The sequence below is a fragment of the Littorina saxatilis genome, linkage group LG6 (genome assembly GCF_037325665.1).
Source record: "Littorina saxatilis isolate snail1 linkage group LG6, US_GU_Lsax_2.0, whole genome shotgun sequence".
Lineage (NCBI taxonomy): Eukaryota > Metazoa > Mollusca > Gastropoda > Littorinimorpha > Littorinidae > Littorina > Littorina saxatilis.
The window spans coordinates 20,668,169-20,690,668 of NC_090250.1; the positions used below are offsets into that span (position 1 = coordinate 20,668,169).

The following is a 22,500-nucleotide window of genomic DNA, read 5'->3' on the forward strand; positions in this document are numbered from 1 at the left end:
TCGGTGCACTAAACATGCCACGCAACCCTTCACCCTCCACCTTCAAACATGTCACCTTTACATATTTCATCGAGAACGTGGGCCTGCACAAACGAACTTTTAAAACAACAAATCAGCCATTTTCCTTCCTTCTCTCCATATCTGCAAAAACCATATACAGATTATTATTTTAGCGTCACAAAGAGCAAATTATGCGCTAACCTGGAAAGAACAACAGAGAGTATTTCATTCCACAAACACAGACTCGTCAACAGCGTTAAATAATGATTTATTACCTCAACAGCCTAATGTAAGTAGCTCTCCTTTAAGCGAATCCGCTCCCTTTTGAATGGCTTCCGTCCGTCGACGAAAATACCGCCATCCCCTTCTTGCTGAAATACTTTATGCGTGGGAAAAGTCCCCCGCTCAGTCAAGAATCAAAACCTGTCAACCTTGTTGACAGCACAGGTAAAACAGCGAAAAGTATTCTCTCCTTGGTAGTTCCGTAAAGCCCTACTGTACCATGCAGAACGGCACGCTGACTTAAAATAATAAATCACCACGTGTAGAAGACCATCTAACTTTAGGACGGAGGAAAAACGATCCTTCTCTGTCGCTGCCCTGTGTTCGAGTGTCCTCTCATGTCTTCCCCAAACAACCTTGGAAAAAACATCACGTGACTCCACGTGTCCCGTATCCAGATCAGTTACCGTCGATTTCGCCAAGCAAGCAAAATCACGCACGTGGAACCCCTGTATCAAAATATCACCCCTCGCATACCAGCCAGGCGTGCAGGAAAACGTATTTCCCGTGCTAAGCTCGGTCAGCAGAAAATAGCCCGTACAAGCACAGGCGCTTTTCGTCGTAATTTGAGAAAGGCACCCCACAGAGTGTTCCTTTCTCGATCCATGTCACTAAATCGTGACACTCTCTCTCTCTCTCTCTCTCTCTCTCTCTCTCTCTCTCTCTCTCTCTCTCTCTCTCTCTCTCTCTCTCTCTCGCTCTCTGTCTCTCTGTCTCTCTCTCTGTCTCTCTCTCTCTTTCTTGCTCTCTCTCTCTCTCTATCTCTCTCTCTCTGTCTCTCTCTCTCTCTCTGTCTCTGTCTCTCTCTTTCTTTCTCTCTCTCTCTCTCTTTCTCTCTGTCTCTGTCTCTCCAAACGTTGAGGAGAGAACAACCAAATGCTGAGTATAGAACCGTAACAAAATTTACATCCCTTTTTCGTCTCAGATTTCTGGGATGAAACTCGTTCTACGTTCTCGTACCCACAACCCCATCCCACTTTCTCTGCTCCCTCGGAATAACCTCAGGAGGACGCACTGGTATCATCCCTCTTTCTCTGCTCCCTCGGAATAACCTCAGGAGGACGCACTTGTATCACCAAATGGGATATTTGTTACACCGAGCGACGAGAAAAATTACGCCATCTTTGCCACAGTTCCGTAATCCGCATTCAGTCATTCTCCCCTCAAATGTCTCATTCTGTCTCTGGTTCGACGACCGCTCTGGGGGACAGCCACGACAGTCCTTGCACTGACCAGCAGCCATAATTGCCCTCTCGCTGAGATAACAGACTCTCTCTTTCTGACCCTTTTGAACTCGGGACAATCCTTGGACATTTACTTCCATGAAGAGGGGACAGCCACGACAGTCCTTTTACTGACAAGCATCAGTGATTGTCCAGTCCCTGAGATAACAGACTGTCTCTTTTTGACTCTCGTGAACTCTGGACAGTCCGTGGACATCATTTCCATGAAGAAAGAATGGCGACACTGACGCAGCAAGTGTCCTCGAAGCCATGATTGCCACTCCCAGATATAACAGACTGTGTCTTCTTGACTTTCTTGAACCCTGGACAGTGCTTTGACATCTATGTCCATGAACAAGGAATGGCGACACAGCCGCGGCAAGTGTCCATGAAGCCATGATTGGCATTCCCAGATATAACAGACTGTGTCTTTTTGACTCTCTTGAACTTTGGGCAGTGCTTGGACATCAATGTCCATGGAGTCATGATTGCCATTTCTTGATATAACAGACTGTGTCGTTGTGACCCCTTTGAACTCTGGACTGTGCTTGGACATCGTTTCCACGAAGAGAAAATGGCGACACTGACGCGGCAAGTGTCTATGGAGCCATTATTGCCATTCCCTGATAGTACAGATGTCTCTTTTTGACCCTCTTTAACGCAGTACAGTCCTTGGACATCAATATCCATGGAGGCATGATTGCCACTCCCTGATGTTACAGACTGTCTCTTTTTTACTCTCTCTTGAACCCTGGGCATTCCTTGGGCATCATGGCTGGGGAGAAAATGGCGACACTGACGGGGTCGATGTCCATGGACCGGTCACTATGGCTATGTGCCTCCACGGTCTTTTGGCCTCGGCCAATCAGAGAGCGTCTGACTCTGTCTGGGTCCCTGTAGAACCAATCAATCTCACTTGCTATGTATCACAGCCACTGCTATGTTTCTTCTCTGTCCATCTGCGCGGAGTTCCCAATACAAGATGTCTAAGATAAGCGGATGCTATTGTAAGGCTAGACTACAGAAGACAAAACAAGCGCACTCAGAGCTATATGTTTAGACTGCTATTATTTGTAAGAATCATTTGTGCAACTCTTTGCAGCTGTTTGTGATATGCCACAACATAAGGGACAATGCTTACTTCGTTGATTGATTGGTGGATGGATGAATGGATGGGAAATGTTCGGAAATCTCAGTCGACAAGCATCCCAAAAAGGGAAACTTGCATGGTTGTCGATAACCTAAATTCCTGTGATAATGTGCTGCATCTTACTCGCACCAGTCAAATCACACACCCAACTCGCTTGACCTACATCCGGGGCGCTCCCTACTTTCAAACTGTCAACATTTCCAATTAAGATGCTAATATATTTAATCTTCTTTCTCAAAGAAAGGGATCTCTGAATGTTTTTTTGACATAATCCGAAATTTCTTACTCGAGGCAACTACTGAACTGGAGACCGGCACGGTTGGCCTAGTGGTAAGGCGTCCGCCCCGTGATCGGGAGGTCGTGGGTTCGAACCCCGGCCGGGTCATACCTAAGACTTTAAAATTGGCAATCTAGTGGCTGCTCCGCCTGGCGTCTGGCATTATGGGGTTAGTGCTAGGACGGGTTGGTCCGGTGTCAGAATAATGTGACTGGGTGAGACATGAAGCCTGTGCTGCGACTTCTGTCTTGTGTGTGGCGCACGTTATATGTCAAAGCAGCACCGCCCTGATATGGCCCTTCGTGGTCGGCTTGGCGTTAAGCAAACAAACTAACAAAACAAAACTGAACTGGAGTTCAAGGCTTCTGTCTCGATAAAAAAAAAGTGTCGACTTCTCAGGCATACCATTGGACTGTACATGGTACAGTAGAATACGCTTAATAAGTCCACGTTTGATAAAGCCACCCGCTTTTTAAGGCCAATTTCTGGCTGCACGGATTTTCACCTATGTTTTATGCTTAAAAAAAACCCGCTTTATAAGGCCACCAACCCGCTTAATAAAGCCACTTTTGGGCTCGCGTTAGATGTGAAAAGCAGTAACAGAGAGTCTGTAATCGCTGTCTGATCACTCACAGCTAATCCATGAATGGTTTTCAAAACAACCTGAGACGTTTTGGCCAGCCTCTTGTGAGTTTGAAATCACGTTAATCACGTTAAGTGCAAGTCAGTGGTCGTAAACAACTTCAAACAGAAGTTTTTGTTCATGTGAGTGAATGTTCATGATCGCATTTCTGTCACTGCCAACAATTCTTGGATAGAAAGGGGTTTAGTTTGAAATCCGGACACAAGCAACCATGGCCACCAAACACAAGAGGACAGACATGACAACTGTGGAAAAGATGGCAATCCTAGAGAAGTTCAGAGCGCTGCCGTCTGTCTCTGTCAGGGAAGGTGCTGTAACTCTGGGAGTCTCCCGTGGGAAGAAGAGGAAGCAGTCCCTTCAAATGCTGAAATGCGGGCTTGCATGCACAAACTCCGCATTGGATTGGAGAGAAAGGGATTTAACATGGACATGTTCAACTGTTTCCGGGCTGAGGTCAACGACCTCCTCCGTGCTCAGCCTCTCCAGCAGTTGTCCATGGACAGATTCCTTGGAAAAGACTGATGATGACGTCTCCATGACCATACCGTATCAGATACATGTATTTTCCTCTCGGATTTCAGCGCTTTGCTTTGCTTTATTTGCTTATATATTAAATCCTCTTGGATTTGAGTGCTTTTTCGCTTTATTTGCTTTATTTGCTCAGTTTGCCTGAGATCCTTTTAATAAGTCCACCCGCTTAATAAAGCCACTTTTGTTCTGCACGGAGGTGGCCTTATTAAGCGGATTCTACTGTATCACTGAAATGAAACGGACCAATAACATGGACAGATTTTTCACCCAAATGGCTTTCCATACTCGACAGTCGGTGGAGTTGTATTCAGAGAGCGTTTGATCATTCCGTTCACGGGTTTGCCGGAATTCCTCTGGCACCTCAAACGCTCTTAACGGCTCCACTAATGATGTTAACCGCTTTTCACGCTAAACGTTGGACGGCAAATAGTCCGGGGAAGTCATTTTGAGAATTACACGCGTCAACTTGTAATTGAGCAAAATGTTTCTTTAACAAAATATTTCTTCACGGCAGAGGGGGAAAGATTGTTTACGGTGGCTCTTAATAGACATGTATGCTTAGACAGAAAGATATTTTATGGTGTGTTTTTTATGTGTGCCTTTGGGAAGCTTCTGAGATCGATGAAGGCCGTTTCTTTCTGTTTCCTTCCTTGTCTTTTTGACTCACGTAAGTGTAGCCTATGCGATCGTAACTTTGTCTGTCTGTGCGTTTGTGCGTGTGTGTGTTTGTGCGTGTGTATGTCTGTGGTAGAAACTTTAACATTTCGTCATTTGAAGACGTCACATTATGGCGTAAGACTAGAGGGTTAGACGTCACGCGAAGGAATTACTGAAAGTCTCGGTCATTGTTATCTTGAGCGGGCCGAGACTATTTGACAGTCGTGTCCCTGTAAGTAGGCTACATGTATGCAGACAGACAGATCTAGATCTAGTGTCTCTCTTTCTCGCACAGTGTCACCTATGCTTACTGTGTGTGTGTGTGTGTGTGTGTGTGTGTGTGTGTGTGTGTGTGTGTGTGTGTACCCATGTTTCCACAGGTTTGGTTGCCTAAATCACCATAACGCAACCATCCACACGTGGATGGCAACCTAAACTCTGGATGGCAACCTAATTGTGTGGATGCTCGCTTCATTTAACACCGTTAAATTGACTTTTTTGACGGAAAGAATGTCATAACAATGTTCAAAATGACATTCTTTCCGTCCTCTATAGGCGACGAAATAGGTCAAATTTTGTGCATTTTTTAGTGCAAAATTCTTCGATGCCGGAGCGAGTACTGCACCCAGTGCTGTTGTAGTGCAAGTGCACTAGAAAGGCACTACACCCAGTGCCGCCTCTTAGGTAACCATCCACACTTTAGGTATGTGTGTGTGTGTGTGTGTGTGTGTGTGTGTGTGTGTGTGTGTGTGTGTATGTGTGACGGAGTGATTGAGTTTGTGTTACTGTTTGTCTATTTCTTACGTGAGCCTTGAAGGCTTCGCCTCTTGTTCTCTTTCTTTTCTTTTGTTTCATTTCGTTTTGTTTTCAAACAGAAATAAAAAACGCTCGCGCTGGACCCGAGTACTCTTCAGACATTCACACACACACACACACACACACACACACACACACACACACACACACACACACACACACACACACACACACACACACACACACACACACACACAGGGCCGGACCAAATGAGTTGTAAGGGGGGGGGTTCCTCCTTTTTTTGGGGGGGCAAATCAGCGAAGTGGCGAAGCCACAAGCGCGCGCCTGCAAAGCAGGCGCGCGAACTAGGGTGATCCGGGGGTATGCTCCCCCGGAAATTTTTTGGGAAACGGTTAAAATCTGTGCAATCTGGTGCATTCTGGGCCTTGTTTTGAGGGTTAAGAGCAGCATTGTTTTGGTGCTAAAACTAGTAAAAGTCAAAGCAAGGTACATGCTTTTTCCAGGGGTGGGGTTCCGGAACCCCTGGAACCCCCCCCTGGGTCCGGCCCTGCACACACACACTCTCTCTCTCCCTCACTCCCTCCCTCTCTCTCTTTCTTTCTTACACACACACACACACACACACACACACACACACACGAGTACAGACTCATGCACGCACACACACACACACACACACACACACACACACAAACACACACACACACACACACACACAAACAGTAACACTAACACATGTGCACAAAATGAACACACACACACCGCGCGAGAGAAAAAGACTACAGGGAGGCATTGACGTCAAAGACTTTCGACCGTGACGTAATTACGTCACTATTCTTGGTTTACGGTACCATTCGGCGGCTTTGCTACGAGTATGCCATAGTCTTGGTTGGCCGAGACCTTGCACCGTTCTATGAGCCGAACCGCAGTTCTATCCCACCGCGAATTCCGCCCGCCGTTAAGAGTCGTTTTTGTGATTTATTTCGCATTTAGGTCCCAGGTAACATTATGAAGTTTTAATACGATCAATCGGACCTATTATCAAGTTAGTGTATCAACTTTTGAACGAACTGCGCCCAGTAGTTTCCCAGCAATAAGCTGTTAAGTCGAGACACACAGACAGACACACAATTAAAGTCTGCTGGACCCTAGTACTAGCGTACTCGGGGATAAAGAAAACTGGACATATTTGAACACTTGGATTAACACAAGCAAACACGAACTGTCCTTGAAGTTTTGTTTTGTTTTAATGTTTTTAACACTCATTTTTGCATTGTCCTGTTTTTCTGTTGCTCATTCGTGACAATGTGATTTCTCATTTTATCTCATTCAAATTTGCAAAAGAGGCATTGTAGTAACGAAAAAGAGGCTTTGATTGACGACTAGAAAAATTGCCATGTCTAAAAAAAGTGAACAAGAATTCATTTGAGACAGCAGCTGTCGAAGATCTGCTGCCCCTCCAACATCAGGCTTGCTGAAAAATGTCAACAGCGACATGGGACAGCAATTTTGCCGAGGAGAGAGTGAGAGGGACGTAGAGGAAGAAGGAGAGAGGTATGGTTTCGGCCTTGATCGATAGATTGCTTCTAAGTGTTGTCATTGAGTGATGCAATTTGCGCTACCAGACAGACCACACAAACAAGTGTTGGTTACGGTATTATTGCCAAAACTAAAAGGGTAGGTAGGTCGGCCGAAACTTCAATGTTGTTGTTGTTGTTTTCAAGATATTTCTGTTTGTGTTGTTATTGTTGTTGTTGTAGTTGTTGTTGGTGTTGTTGTTGTTGTTGTTGTTGTTCTGAATTTGGTAAAAACGTTATACACTCTAAACTGAAGTGTTCCACTGTGAATACCCTCTCTGCAACCTGTTTTGAACACACTGTGGTATAGTAGAAGCAAAAGGTAGCACATGGTAAACACATGTCCTACCTTTCGCTAGTAAAGTTATGTTCTATGTCAAACTGCGTTCAAACTGGTAACAGAAAGGATATTCAAACGTGGAACACTTCAATGTAGAGTTTAGGGGTAAGCAGCATAAAATAAGATCGGTCGGGTTACCACAAGCGGGACCTTTTTCCCCCACGCCTATTCTAAGTCGGGATCTGTCTTGGATGAGGTAACTACTTACTTTCTGAGACGACGTAAGTATGTCGCTGCTGGTACGGGTGTCTTCACACCGTCCACTCGTGCGTTGAAATTAACGCGTTGAAACTACCTTGGATCCTCGTTGACTCAAATTAATTGGCATCGAGCACTCGGAGAAATGGACCGAAGTGGGATCAAATTAAACCGTTAATTCAGTTTCTCAACGATTTTCGCCTGCGCTCAATGTCCTCGTCAGTTCGTCTCGCTTTCACTGTTCCCTGTCAGCGTCCTTTGAAATGGTTCGATCTCCACGTACCTCCCCATCTCCACCCTCTTTCTTCCGCCCGGCTCCTCCCCACCGCCGCCTTCCCCTCCCTCACATATCCCATGCATCCGCACTGCCTGTTCCGCGCCCACGTCCTCCTCCCTACTCCTTATCCCCGGCACCGACCCCCCCCCCCCCCCCCGACCCCCCTCCCCTCTCTCCTCTAAGAGGGCTGTCACACATGCGACTGAGTCGCGTGATTTACCCTGTCACACAGCCGACTCAGTCGTAGAAAACAGCTACGACAAGTCTGCGACTCAGTCTCATGCGATTCCCTCGTAGCTTTGAGGTTTAGAACATGTTCTATTCCTGCGATCCAGTCGTCGGTCAATCGCAGGGGCAGAGCCAACAGAGCCAATCAGAACGCGTTGCTGCGGCCTTGACGCCGTGACGTAAAATAATGGCGGACAGTGGCGTACAGCGTCTCTTCGTCGATTCAAAACTTTTTGGAAGAACAGTTTTTTACTCAGATATAAAGGAGACGTTTTAGGCGTGTACAGCGGTCGAAAAACATTAATTGCAGCTGTCTGGGAACTTTATTTCTTGCAAAGGCGTAATGCTGAAAGGAATTTTTCAGAAAGGTAGAGCGACGTTCGAACATTTAGCGTCTGCTCTCGCAAAGCGCGTTTGCCGTGAAACGGCACTTCCGCCCCGCTCGCGTGGAGTTATCGTTCGTCAATCGTTCGTCTATCGTTCATAGTGTGACGGGTCATGGCCTACGATGTGATGTGCGATCGGCCAAAGACTGAATCGCGACGACTGAATCGCAACGAGGCCATGACCCGTCACACTATGAACGATAGACGAACGATTGACGAACTTGGTCACATACCAACAATTAACACAGTTGTAGTTGTGCTGAGTTGGAGTGGTTTTTTAATGAATGGACTTCGTTCAAACCACTTGCGGCCTTTTAAGAAATTCTTTCATCAATAAGATCCAACTCATCACAAGTAGTCAGAAATTTGATTTTTGCTATGTGACCAAATGGAGATCTTCTATATATATATACGACTTGTGTCTGTCTGTGTGTCTGTGCGCGATGCACGGCCAAAGTTCTCGATGGATCGCTTCAAATTTGGTGGGCTTATTCAGAGAGACCCCGGACACAACCTCATCGATGAGATATTTCAACACGTGCTCTCAGCGCGCAGCGCTGAACCGATTTTGGTTTTTCTCTGGATCCATTTCCAGTAACTCTTCCTTATCTTCTCCAGTGTTTTCAGCCGCGTTTATCTCCCTTCCTCCGTGCGGTGCGCCGGCAAAGCCGGCGTACACCCGGCATAGCCGGGTCCCCGGCGCAGCAGGGTATTCGGCTCGACTTCTTCCCGGCGCAGCCGTACCCGGCGAAGCGGGTATTCATACATGTAAACACCCGGCCTGATCTGAGACTATGATGATAGTGAGCTGAACTGTTTTCACTAGAAGGAGAGTTCCTTTCAGTTTTAGGCATATATGTGTGTTTTTTCATTGTAAAGCGCTTAGAGAACGTAAAGCGCTCTATAAATCTCCCATATTATTATTATTATTATTATTATTATTATTATTATTAAGCTTGCTCCAAAAACGTTGCTGTATTCCGTCGTAACTAAGTCTGCTACTTATATTGTAATGCAATATGTAATACTAACTTTATACATTTACCGCAACTGTGCAAAAGCATGTAATTCCCAATACAGAAGTTACAAGAAAACTGATGTGGCGGCGTGCGTTTGGAAACCATTGCTCTCTTTGTTATTCTCCCGAGCTGTGTACAATTTTGTGTCATGATTTTTCAGTCCTTTCTTTCTTTATTTGGTGTTTAACGTCGTTTTCAACCACGATTTCAGTCCTTTAATTAAATTATTATAACGTATATTGAATGGCAACTATAGAATGTATTCTCTTTACGTTATTCAGTAATACTCCAGTTAGATAATAATACAGACATGCAACAAAAATATTGTATATATTTGTGTTTTCTTTTTGTTATGGTTTTTAGTGTTCAAATCCATGTCACAACCTTTGGTTTCGATGTTATGAAGTTGACGTACTCTAAAACCCTAGTAATATACTGTATGTATACAAACATAATCATAATGTGCAAGTATGTCTCATTCTTTTACTTTATCTGCAGGCCAATATGGAACCAGTATTTATGAATAAAATCTATTTGTATGGTTAAAACCCATCTCAGAATAGAAAAAAAAACTATTGCACCGGCTCATCTCGTTCTCTTGCGCGTGTCACTGCGATAGACGCGTAACGTCTTCAAGACTCAATCATTTAGAAAACGGATCGAAAACTCGTTGATCATCATCTCAGAACTTCAGAAAAAAAGCATCATGATAACTGGCTGCAGTGCATTAAAAAATGATTTTTTTTTCTTTATTAAAATCTCGAGCTATTTTCAGCAACGGCTGTGCGCAAGATGACATACAATCACAAAAACTATAGTGCATGAATCCTTGCAAATATTTAATTCCTGAATTCATGATGGGTTTTTTCATCCGCACCCTCTTCCCCTTGATATAAATAGGATGATTGAAAAAAGATCCCACGTGCATACGTTATTAGCATTTTCTTCTTATTTTTTTTCTCCGTTATTAGCATCTTCACCAACGTGGCATCAGTTTGTGTGCCCTTTTTTCGCCCTCTCTGACCTATTAACCTGGTGTGGCAGGAATTAATCCACGGGGAAAAAAAATCAGATTGGAAGAGTAGAAGTCAATCACTTTAGTCTCTCGTGGTGTTGTGTATTCACACAGTCTGCAGGAAGCACGGCTGTTTGCTGTTGGAACCTGTAATCCCATCATTGAGGGAGGGACCAACAAGTCAAGAGTCGCTCGGTTACCGTTCCATCCGATCTGCGCGCATTGCCAGCTAAAGTCCTTGTCGTAAGGAAGAACACTCACAGTATCTGAGACTGAGGAATCTGCCCAAACACGTACCGCGGTGGGCCGGCTCAAATACTCTGATAAAGGAACACAATTAGGAATCGTCAGTGGAACCTGGCAAGATTAAGAGTGAATATACCGACTCTTCTTTTGCTTCTTCTGCTTCTTCTTCTGCTTCTTCTTCTTCTTCTTCTTTCTTCTCCTTCGTTCGTGGGCTGCCTATCCCACTTGCGCTCGGTTTTTTTTTTTTTTTTTTTTTTTTTGGGGGGGGGGGGGGGGGTTCTCACGAATGGGCTTTTGTGTGTAAGACCGCATTTCAACCACATTTTTAGCAGTAAAACTCCGTTTCCGGAGTGCATGAAAGCCTTTTTTTTTTTTTAGAACATGAGCGGAGCGCGCTGTCATAAAGACTACGATTTTCAGGAGTGCACATATTGCAGGTGATGGCACCAATTGTACCTCGCCATGAGGTGCAGCAGCTGTCGAGCATACCTCCTTCACCGTTAATGGAAAACCACTGACTAACCCCCCCCCCCCCCCCCATCACGCCACAGCCCGTGTCTGTTAATTAAACTCTGCACTCGTGAAAGCAAAAAAATGGATGTGAAGAAATTAAGTGAAGTTTGGGGAGGGGGGCGGGTGCGGGTGGGGGGGTGGGGGGTAAATGGGCAGTTCAAAGGGTCAGTGTCCTGGCAATCGTTTGGGAGAGAGGAAGAACTGATCGGAACGGAACCCGACTGAACTTTATTTTCCACGGCAGTGAATTCCATGGGTTTAATTGAAGGCAACGTCTTTTCTTCCACCCTGTCCTTAAAAAATAAAACATGAGAGAGAGAGAGAGAGAGAGAGAGAGAGAGAGAGAGAGAGAGAGAGAGAGAGATGGAGAGAGAGAGAGAGGTGCGATTAAAGGCAGAGTAAGCCTCCCGTAAACCATCACAGATACGGTCAGGCTTTTACACACAGTACAAACACCCTTTCATTTAAACACTCACCAATTGAGAACATCCTAGGTGCCCTCCGTAAAGAGCGAACAATTTTCAAAGAATTTATTTTTGCGTGGTTTATCTTACCCCTGAGCCATCGTGAACCCGTGTGATCCAGTTTTCCATTTTCACAATGCAGTCGTCATAGTTAGTCATTTGAATGCGACTCGACGTGAGCTTATCTACAATAGCACGTTTTTTTTATGCACGAAACAACGGCTGTGGTTCACAAGAACTCTAGTGATGGCTTTTGACTGTTGAGAGGAACGGCGATTTGCACTGATAAACCGGCCGTCGTCTGCTACGACCCTTGCGTGACCCTGCTTCCGGGCTTTTCTTTTTTTAAACTTTCACAACTTCGAATTGTTCTGATCTTGTCTTGATGAAAAACGAATTCTTTTATGATTAAAGAATGTTTGTGTAACAAGCTGTCAATTTATTATTTAGATTTTAAAAGTTAGGTCTAGCGCAAAAACGAGGCGCCGTTGTTGTTAACGGAACAAGTCTACGAAAATAAATTCTTGGAAAATGTCTCACGCTCGACAGAAAGCAGCCAGGATGTTCCTGTTCGGTGAGCGTTCAAATGGAAGTATGCTTGTACTGTATTTAGACGCTCGGGGAGCTCTGTGATGGTTTACGGGAGGCTTACTGTGCCTTTAAACAAACTAAATCGTTCGGGAAAGGGGGTGTTTGCTGTAATGAAATTGGACAGAGTGTTTTGGAAAATTGGGTTTTCTTGCCACAATCAAATCAAAGCAGTTAGAAAACAAGCAGCCCGCAGATATTTGAAAGTTATACAAAAATAAATCTGTATCTGTTATTAGATTTAGTGTTCTATTAAACACACAAAAACCCAGTGAAATACAGATAGGATGCAACAATGTGGTTTTTACATTTAGCTTCTTGTCACTGGTGCTAGAATTAGGTATAACAAAGCCAATCGACCTTCGGATGTAAACACACGTCCTTTGCAGAAGAATGCTCATATTTTGGTGCTATTCTTAGCACCTCGGAGCTTACAAGTGTATACAGATTACAGGTACAGACAAATTGTTATTCCCTCAAGTCATGATATTACTTGGGCGACGTCTACTTCACGAAGCTCGCTGCACGAAGCTTTGGCACTGACTTTGGGGTAAAAAGACTTCGCAAAGTCTTCGAGAAGTCAATTTCAGGCTAAATTAAGGATCGACAGCCATTAGGCGACGAGTTGTTCTTGTCTTTTATGTAGTCTCCCCCAGAGTAAAGCATGCGAACAACTAAAAGAAACCTTGTTTTATTTTTTGTATAAATCCTCCAGGCGATAAATATACTTAATGATTTGTTAAGTTACAGTGGTCGGTTTTTGGTTTGTATATTATCAGAAGTCTATTATCTATGTAGTATTTCATCCACTTGTGATATTATGTATTTGTTTTGTGAATAGGTTCTTTGTAGGGCAAACAGCTGCAGTTGATAACAAACGCTTTTGTACATATTCTTATTGCATACACATCGTTTCATGAAGGGCTCTGGTCTTCACTGAATTTATCATCCATCCATCCAGAGTAAGCACCAAGCGCCTGTCTTAACGAATACTCCGATTGTTGGACAACATGTATACTTTGAACCCAACTTCGGTGGGTTATGGAAACACGAAAATACCCAGCATGCCTACTCAACGAAAGCGGAGTGAAGCTGACTATGCTCTCAGAGTATGGTGTGGGGAACCCAAATGGGCAAACGAGCTCACACGTAACCAGACAAATTCTGGAACGCTGAAGAAGAAGAAGAAGAACCCAATGAATGGCAATCAGTCGGCCCACTTCCGCGAAAGCCTTTCGCAACTCAGCAAAAACAGTGTGGGCGTTATCAACAGATTTATGGACACTAGTATCTTAACTTGACATCGACATATTTGGACTTTATTCTGACTTCCCTGGCTTAGCACGAAGTCTTCAAGTCCGCGAGGAATTTGCATTTTTTTTGCATACTCACCCACTGTTCCACTCGCCAAACCGTTTAACTGGCCGATCAGTTTACTGGACAGTACTGAGATAAAGCAGACTAACCCGCCATCGATTCCACTTCTGCTGGTCATCAAGCGGGTTCTCTCCCTTGCGCGAGGCAGCCAGATTGATGTCCCTTGTGTGATATCAAAAGTGAATGTTTGGATTCTCTGGAGGGAGACGACTTTTCACGGCAAAGTCTGCGGAGTGATTCCTTGTGTTATAGTATCTGGTTCAGACTGAAATGGAAGAGATCGTTTTCGTTTGCGCTCATTTAGCCAAGCGCTTAGGCCTAAAAAAAAAATAGGTGTGGTTACGGTAACCCGACCTACCCTATTTTTAGGGGCCGACCCTATAACTTTTTATTACATTTGTCAAAACAAAACAAAAAACACAAGAAAACGAGTGCAGAAAACGCAATGAAAGCGAAAGCGCCCGAGTCGCACACTTATTTCCCTGTCAAGTAGGTTTAATTTGTACACATTAGAAAAAAATGTAAAAAAAAAAAAAAGTGATTGCCTACCTTCCTACCCTATTTTTTTGGGCTATGTTACCGTAACCACACCTATTTTTTTTTTGGCCTTACGACTCTGTGTCTGTGTCTGATTTACTGTTCCTTGTGCTTCTTCTGCGTTCTAGCGTGGCCTTTGCTGCAACTCCCACGTGCTCTCGTGGTTAGGTTTTGTTCATGTTCTATTTTTTCATTTACGTGTAATTAATTGCACCCCCCTACGCCCCCCCCCCCCCCTTTCACACATCACACCGTACAAAGCAGACATGCTCCGTTTTCGAGGGATCGAATACCTTCTGCTAGGATGGATGAGTCTTCTCCCCTACCTCTTAATAAACCATTTCATAAATGAGTAAAATTAAAAAGAAAAAAATTGATTTTCGAGCTTAAATACCTGGTTTTAATTAGTTTTTTAAATTCATTTTATCAATTGCTATCTTTTGTTTCACTTTGGGGCACGTAAATTGGGCGAAATACCTACTTTAATTCTACTTCCTGCTCACTGGGGTAGTCGACTACAGCCTTAAGCCATCTTTATTTTGTGTATACGCAGCTTTACGCTTGCTGTTCATGGTTCATTGTAATGTTTCTGCCTGAACTATTTTTTAGGTGTTTTTTTTAATAGTTTATTAAACGTTTTTGTTATTGACAAAACTAAAATTTTCCTGAAGGGGATACTGTTAAACTGACTGGGGGGTACTCCGTTTCTGGGGAATAAGACGAATTTGAAGAATCTGAAATCTTTAACATGTTGTTTTTGTGGTAATTGTTAAGCGCCCTGATTCTGCTACTTGACGGTAACTAACGCTATATAAGAACGTTTTGTTATTATGTTTTTATTTTTTTTTATTGTGTAGCTGCACTCCCAAACTAACTCAATATGGGAGGTGAACGCGGTTTGCAAATACAGACTGCAAGACATCAATTCCCTGCACTTTCTCTGTTCCCAGCAATCATTGACTCCTGCTCGGCTCGGCAATATTCCCGAGCATGTCCTTGGCAACATGATACACATATGTCTTTGTGATCCTCCAGAAATGATATCAGTGCATCATAGAACAACAGATTGGTTGTCCTGGCAACCCATTCAGCTCACCCTTGCGGAAAGAAGTGGATTGGTGATGGAATTGCTGGGGAAGAGAAGGCAAGAACAAAGGAAGGTGGGGGTATAGGGGTCAAGTGGGTGGGGGGAAGCATATGACTTAGAAATCGAAAAGGACAGATACACGGGAACACCAAGGGAGGAAAGACTATGCAGAAACTGAGGAGTGGTGGAGGATGAACTTCACTTCCTTGATTCGTGTACAATGTATGCTCATCTCAGGCAACAGTTATTACCGAATACTTCCACCGGCAGTGATGAAATAAGAGTCAGTTCTTTGTTTACTGACAGCGACATCCAAAGGCAATTGGCAAAATATGTGTACGATTGTTTTCAACTACGCAGATGCAATGCGTCTTCCGACTGTCCTCAATAACTTATGCTCATCTTCAGGTCCTCTTTGTTCACCGTGTTCCACTTGGTTTTGTGTTACATGTATGTTATGTTATATTGCTGTTTTTCCTGTACTTATGTATCTTGTATGTGTCAATAGGCTCTGTGCTTTAATGACAATAAATTCTGATTCTGATTCTGATTCTATAGGTTAAGGGGTTGGGGTGGGGGATGAATGACTTTAGACAACGAGAGGATCGGGAGCAAGGGGGTTTAAGGGTGGAGGTGTTGGATGACTTTGACCAACGAGGGGGGCAGTCATGAAGGAAGGAAGGCAGTGAGGGGGCGGGGGTGGGTGGGGGGGGGGGGGAGGTCTCCACGACTTTGGCCAACGAGGGGTAAGCAGTGAGGAGGGAGATAGGGATGGGTGGGGGTTGATGGTGTAGGCATCTCGATGACTGACCCACGAGGGGGTTGGGGTAACAACTTTGATCAACGGATGGGGTTGCTGTTAAAGGAAGGTTGGAGAAGGAAGGGCGGGAGAGTGGGGGTGGTGACTTCGACCAACGAGGGAGTTGCGGTATTGAGGAAGCAATGGGAAGGGGAGAAGAGGGTGCGTGGCGGGGGTGGGGGGTGGGGGTAGCTTCATGACTTTGACCAACGAAGGGGTAGCAGCGTTGAGAGAGTAGGGAGAGGTAGGGCTGCAGGGGGGTTGAGGGAATCAGAATCAGAATCAGAATTTATTGTCATTAAAGCACAGAGCCTATTGACACATACAAGATACAGAGGGTGTAGCTATCTCGATGACTGATCGACGATGGGGGTTGGGTTGTTCAGGGGAAATACAGGGCAAGGGGGAAGGGGGTGGGGGGTGGGGTGGTACCTGGGTGAGGGCGGTGACTCTGGATGACTTCGACCACCGACAAGAATAGATTGGAAGGGGAGACAACAGCTCTAGCAGCGGCCAGCAGTGGCCTGTCAAGGGCGGGCACGTGCGCCCGTTTACCTCCCCTTGATTGCTTGTGACCACTGCTTGAGCTGTCAATCTGTCATGGTCACCGCCTTGCCTCCCTTTGGGACTCCCTTCGTCCCTGACGACTGTGTTACTGACTGATCGAGCTCTGCTATTTTCCTTCCTCCCTTGTCCGTGGTGTGGGACCGAGTTTTAATACTGAACGATATGGTTTTCATAACATGTTGTACCAATAGACTTGGAATATTTAAGTGCTGACTGAATATTTCATCTTTAAAGGCACAGTAAGCCTCCCGTAAACCATCACAGATACTGTCAGGCTTTTACACACAGTACAAACACCCTTTCATTTAAACACTCACCGCTTGAGAACATCCTAGGTGCCCTCCGTAAAGAGCGAGCAATTTTCAAAGAATATATTTTTGCGTGGTTTATCTTACCCGTGAGCCATCGTGAACCCGTGTAATCCAGTTTCCTTTTTTTTCACAATTTAGTCGTCAGTTTGTGATTTTAATGCGACTCGCTGTACGCTTATCTGCAATAGCACGTTATTGTGTACCTTTGAATATAAAACGCCACAAACGGCTGCGAACTAGAGCGGTGGCGGTTGACAGTTCAGAGGAACTGGCTCTAGGCACAACCGTCGTCTGCTACGAGAAAAACGTTCTGCGTGACACATTTCCGGGATTTTCTTTTTTCAAACTTTCAAAATTTCGAATTGTACTGATCTTGTCTTGATGAAAAAAGAATTCTTTTATGATTTAGGAATGTTTGTGTAACAAGATGTCAATTTAATATTTAGATTTTAAAAGTTAGCATCGTAAACGAAAATAATTTCTTTGAAAATGTCTCACTCTCGACAGAAAGCAGCCAGGATGTTCCCGTTCGGTGAGCGTTCAAATGGAAGTATGCTTGCAATGTATGTAGAGGCGCGGGGAGCTCAGTGATGGTTTACGTGAGGCTTACTGTGCCTTTAAAGAACAAGATTGCTGGAGAAATACATGAAACTTTCATTGAAAGTTAGCAGCGACTTGGGTTTTTTCCCAAAACTTTAGAAGAATAATCGCTTGCTGATTTGAAAAGAGAGTAGAGTAAAATGGTCCTTCCAGTGATTATCAACACCAAATGAGGCCAGAACATGTGTACGGTAAAATCACAAAGGGACGTTAGCGTTCCTAAAATACAAAGTGCTAGTTCCTTCTGGTTTCTATTGACTTACCTTCAAGGCACACACGTCCTTTTCACAGGTTTATCTACTCAGTCAGACCTCCCCCGGGGGGGGGGGGGGGGGGTGGCGTGAGGGTTTGGGTTTTTTTTGGAGGGGGTGGGGGGGGGGAGGAGAGGATCAGGGAAGCTCTCAGAGAAGTATTATACGGATTACGTGACATTATCTGGTTAGATCACGTCAGTGCCAAGCCAAAACGGTGGGCACGTTACTGAAAGAGAAAACCCCTTTTTCAAAATTTCAAATAAGAAAGGGAAGTCAGCGTTGGGAACACTAGACGACAATGAACGAGAGTTATGTGGAACTGGTCGGCTCTTACATTATGAAGTAATGGACATAAACCCTTAAATGGAAAAGCAAACTCGATCTACTGAATAAGAGAGATGCTCCTTCCATTTATCCTTCTTATTTACTGACGTGGGAGGGGTTCTTTCTGCAAACCTCCGGCGCACACACACCGCCCGTCGCGATATAATCTTGAATGGTTGAAAACGACGTTAAACACCAAATAAAGAAAGAAAAGAAACACACACCACGTACGTAAACAATGCCACCCATTATTTTGTGCGCAGAAGTCTAGCTAAGAATTGGTCTGGGATCGAACGTTGTCAGAAAATGACCGATTGTACCGACATGGATATTGACCAGTTGTTACGGCGCAAGGAATTGGCGAGCAAATTGTGGAGGTTCTCCATTCCACAGAGAGAGAGAGAGAGAGAGAGAGAGAGAGAGAGAGAGAGAGAGAGAGAGAGAGAGAGAGAGAGAGAGAGGGAGAGAGAGAAGAGAGGGAGAGAGAGATGTTTTGTTTTGGGGTTGTTTTTTGCCTGCAAAGGTATACAAAAAAAAGTAATTATAAAGTGCTCACCTGTTAAACGTAGAGAAAAGTGCAGCCCAACCCCTGTTTTTGAAGTGCTCCATGATGCTTCGTTATTTAAGGTTAAACCTAGTGCGTTCCCATCAAACTTCCTAATTTTCCGCACACCTTGTACCACTGAAGTGAGATCCGTTTGCGTCAGAGTTTGTTGCTTCAGTTGTCGTCTGCTTCGTCAGGTAGTTAACTCCCCTTTTCAAAGCACTCGTAGGATTGTCTGGTGCTTTTGAATTTATACGTTTACCTTTTCTGAAATCCTTTTTCCTTGGTTGGTTGGTTGGTTGGTTGGTTGGTTGGTTTATTTGTTTGTTTGTTTGTTTGTTTGTTTGTTTATTTGTTTGTTTGTTTGTTTGTTTGTTTGTTCCAATATGCTTTGCTGTCTTTCGAGGTATTACTTTGCAGCTTTTTTTTCGTTTGTACATGTAATGAATCTTATGATGATCTTTGTTAATACGTCTGCCATGTTATTTTCATACACCATTTAAGAGCTGAAAACTAGGTACTAGGCCATTGGCTCTCTCCAGAAAACCATAGTACCACGCATTTACACACTGTGATCGACAAGAAGAAGAACATACAACCTTTATTTAATTGAATAAGGGATATCACTGATAACTGACATCATTACTAACGAGGAAATCATTTTGTTGTTTCGTTCCAGCTACCTGTCCATACGACTGTCATGCTATTTAGCCTACACACACAGCCTTTATTATACTGCATCCGTGACATTTCTGATAATTGACATCATTGCTTACAAGGAAATCTTTCTGTTGTTTTTTTCCAGCTGTATCTGTGCGCGTGAGCTGTCACACCCTGGTTCAGTCATACCTGTTCATACGACTGTCATGCTATTTACACACAACCTTAATAATTGCATTATTAACATCACTGACATCATTACTTACAAGGAAATCTTTGTGTTGTTTCTTTCCAGCTGTGTCGGTGGGCGTGAGCTGCTTTACCCTGGTAGCTATCTCCATCGAGCGGTTCTACGCGATATGTCAGCCCCTGAGGTCGCGACGCTGGCAGACTCTCAAGCACTCCTACCGGGTGCTGCTGCTCATCTGGATCACCGCCCTGCTCCTCATGGTCCCCATCGCCGTCTTCACGCAGGTAAAGCCTCTCAGTAATTAGAAGTCGACTTCACGAAGTCAAATACAAGAATCGAATCCACTGACCGAAGTCGACTTCGTAAAGTCTACATCACAAAGCTGGCTGTGCGAAGGCTTTGACACTAAATTTTGGTCAAAAGACTTCACGAAGTGGACTTAAATCCTCAAGCTATTGGGCAAAGATTACTTCGCGAATTCTACTTCGCAAAGCTGGCTACTTCGCGAATTCTACTTCGCAAAGCTGGCTGCTTGAAGCTTTGGCATTGACATTGAGGTAAAAGACTTGGCGAAGTGGACTGCGGGCTCTATTGAGAAAAGCCTTAAGCTGCAAATTAGCTGGGTGAAGTCGACTACGCGAAGTAAATTTCGCGAAGCTGGCCGCAACGAGCTTTAGCACTGAGTATTCGGTACAAAGGCTTCGCGAAGTCTTCGCAATTAAGGACCGTCTTTTAAGGATTGACATGATGGGTATTGCTGTTGGCTCTGTGGGTAGATACCCTGTCTGTGATCCTATTCCATTCCGGAGGCTTTTTACCGTTCTCATGTTTATTCCCATTGCTGTCTTAACTTCTCTGTGTGTGCGTGTGTGTGTGTGTGTGTGTGTGTGTGTGTGTGTGTGTGTGTGTGTGTGTGTGTATGTATGTGTGTGTGTATGTGTGTGTGTGTGTGGGGCCGTGTGTGGCCGTGTTATAGTGTGTGTGTGTGTGTGTGTGTGTGTGTGTGTGTGTGTGTGTGTGCGTGTGTGTGTGTGTGTGCGTGTGCGTGCTCGCGTGTGCGTGCGTGTGTGTGCGTGTTTGTGTGTGTTTGCGTGCGTGCGCGTGTGTGTGTGTGTGTGTGTGTGCGTGCGCGCGTGTGAGTGTGTGTGTGTGTGTGTGTGCGCGCCCCTACCTTTTTTCTCGCTTCTGCTACCTGACTCCCTCTCTCTCTCTCTCTCTCTCTCTCTCTCTCTCTCTCTCTCTCTCTCTCTAATTATCTCTCTGCAACCTTCGATCGGGGTCTTTTGAGTGCGAAACAGATAGACAGCATACACAGCTCAGAAGTCTGGCTAGCGACGAGTCACCTGTCATGCTTGCCACAGAACTTTTCGAGCAAACGGTAGTTGGATAGCCGCCTCTGGCCGAGCAATCGCCAATATCACGCTTCACTTGCCCCAGACCATGGACCAATTAGCAAGCGCAGACACTCACGATCGCCACGACAAACCTATGAGTTGCATACAAAACGTCCAAAAGCAATTTGTGATGATCTGAACTCAATGAACGTGTCTGGGAATCACGAAAAAGCATTTCTTAATGTACCATTTCTTCCCTCACGCCGGATAAATAGATACAGAGTGTTTTGCTCGCATAACACAAGAGATACGGTCCTCATAACACGAAGAAGGGTAGTGGGTCTAGAACTATCACTTAAAACAGCTTCCCGAAATGCACGATTTAACTAAAGTTGGTGTCTAACATGCACATCATACATTCCTCTTTTTGCCGCATTAAGGTGATCATTGAAAATATAGCTCACAGTACCCGTAATCAAATACTTCTTGAAAAGTGTTGCTGTCAGAAACTAAAACTAAAAATCTGTCCCTGTGTTTTGATTCAGAGAAACACAACGATACTGTACATGTATTTCTTCTTCGTGCCTATAGACATGCAGTGTTCAATCCCAAACTCAAAACCATCGCATTGTTAGAACTTCTTGGATTCTTTTTTAGGAAATTATTATAATTTCACAAATCAGAGCAAAAGATGCTCATTGACATGCACAGAAAAAAAATCCTGAATTCATTTTATTTGTCTTACGTTAGACATGTCAAGGTTCTGAGAGTACAAGGGCTGTTATAACACAGGTTTCAATGCAGCTCAGTTCACGGCATTCACAGAAACTAGAACATGAACTTAGAGTTGTTAGAAAAGGTTATTTGTTCAGCTTGTATTAACTTTCAGAGAAAACAAATTAGCACGTGGATAGATTTGATCGTGTTCAGTTCAAAAAGCTAAAAATGTTTGGGTTTTTTAAATCAGTAACATATTTATCATCTGCCGACGATTTTCAGTGTCTCACTCGAAAGTTCGTTGTAAGATTTACGTCTCCTTTTCCCAAACTAGACCTGGCCGTCTTTTGTGCTGGACGCTCTGTTCGCCGTGTTGCTCGACCTGCTGCTGTTCGCTATCTCTGAACTCTAACTTACTGACACAGGAGCTTGTATCAAATCGCCGGTCGATCATTATTTACAGTCTACTACTACTATATACTACTACTATATACTACAAATAATGATCGACCGGCGATTTGATACAAGCTCCTGTGCTTACTGATATACCCACCCACCCCTCTCTCTATCTCTCTCTCTCTCTCTCTCTCTCTCTCTCTCTGTACCCAGGCGTGCCGTGCTCGGAGATCTGGCCGTCCTTCGTTCTAGACGCTCTATTCGCTGTGTTGCTCGACCTGCTGCTGTTCTCTCTCTCTCTCTCTCTCTCTCTCTCTCTCTCTCTCTCTCTCTCTCTCTCTCTCTCTCTCTCTCTCTCTCTCTCTCTCTCTCTCTCTCTCTCTCTCTCACTGATATACCCCCTCTCTCTCAC

At 44.4% G+C, this 22,500-nt stretch overlaps 2 protein-coding genes and 1 long non-coding RNA gene across 3 annotated transcripts in view; 1 reads left to right on the forward strand and 2 right to left on the reverse strand.

Moving 5' to 3' along the window:
- LOC138968738 (folate receptor gamma-like) overlaps nucleotides 1-22,500 on the reverse strand; it is a 376,265-nt gene that overhangs the window by 226,505 nt on the left and 127,260 nt on the right. The gene's annotated exons all lie outside the window — the stretch shown is intronic.
- Nucleotides 1-22,500, reverse strand: part of LOC138968740 (uncharacterized) — a 330,336-nt gene that overhangs the window by 171,220 nt on the left and 136,616 nt on the right. The gene's annotated exons all lie outside the window — the stretch shown is intronic.
- LOC138969616 (gastrin/cholecystokinin type B receptor-like) overlaps nucleotides 1-22,500 on the forward strand; it is a 99,263-nt gene that overhangs the window by 70,959 nt on the left and 5,804 nt on the right. The window contains exon 2 of the mRNA XM_070342476.1: nucleotides 19,747-19,925. Coding sequence (XP_070198577.1) covers nucleotides 19,747-19,925 — 179 coding nt within the window. The remainder of the gene's footprint in view (nucleotides 1-19,746; nucleotides 19,926-22,500) is intronic.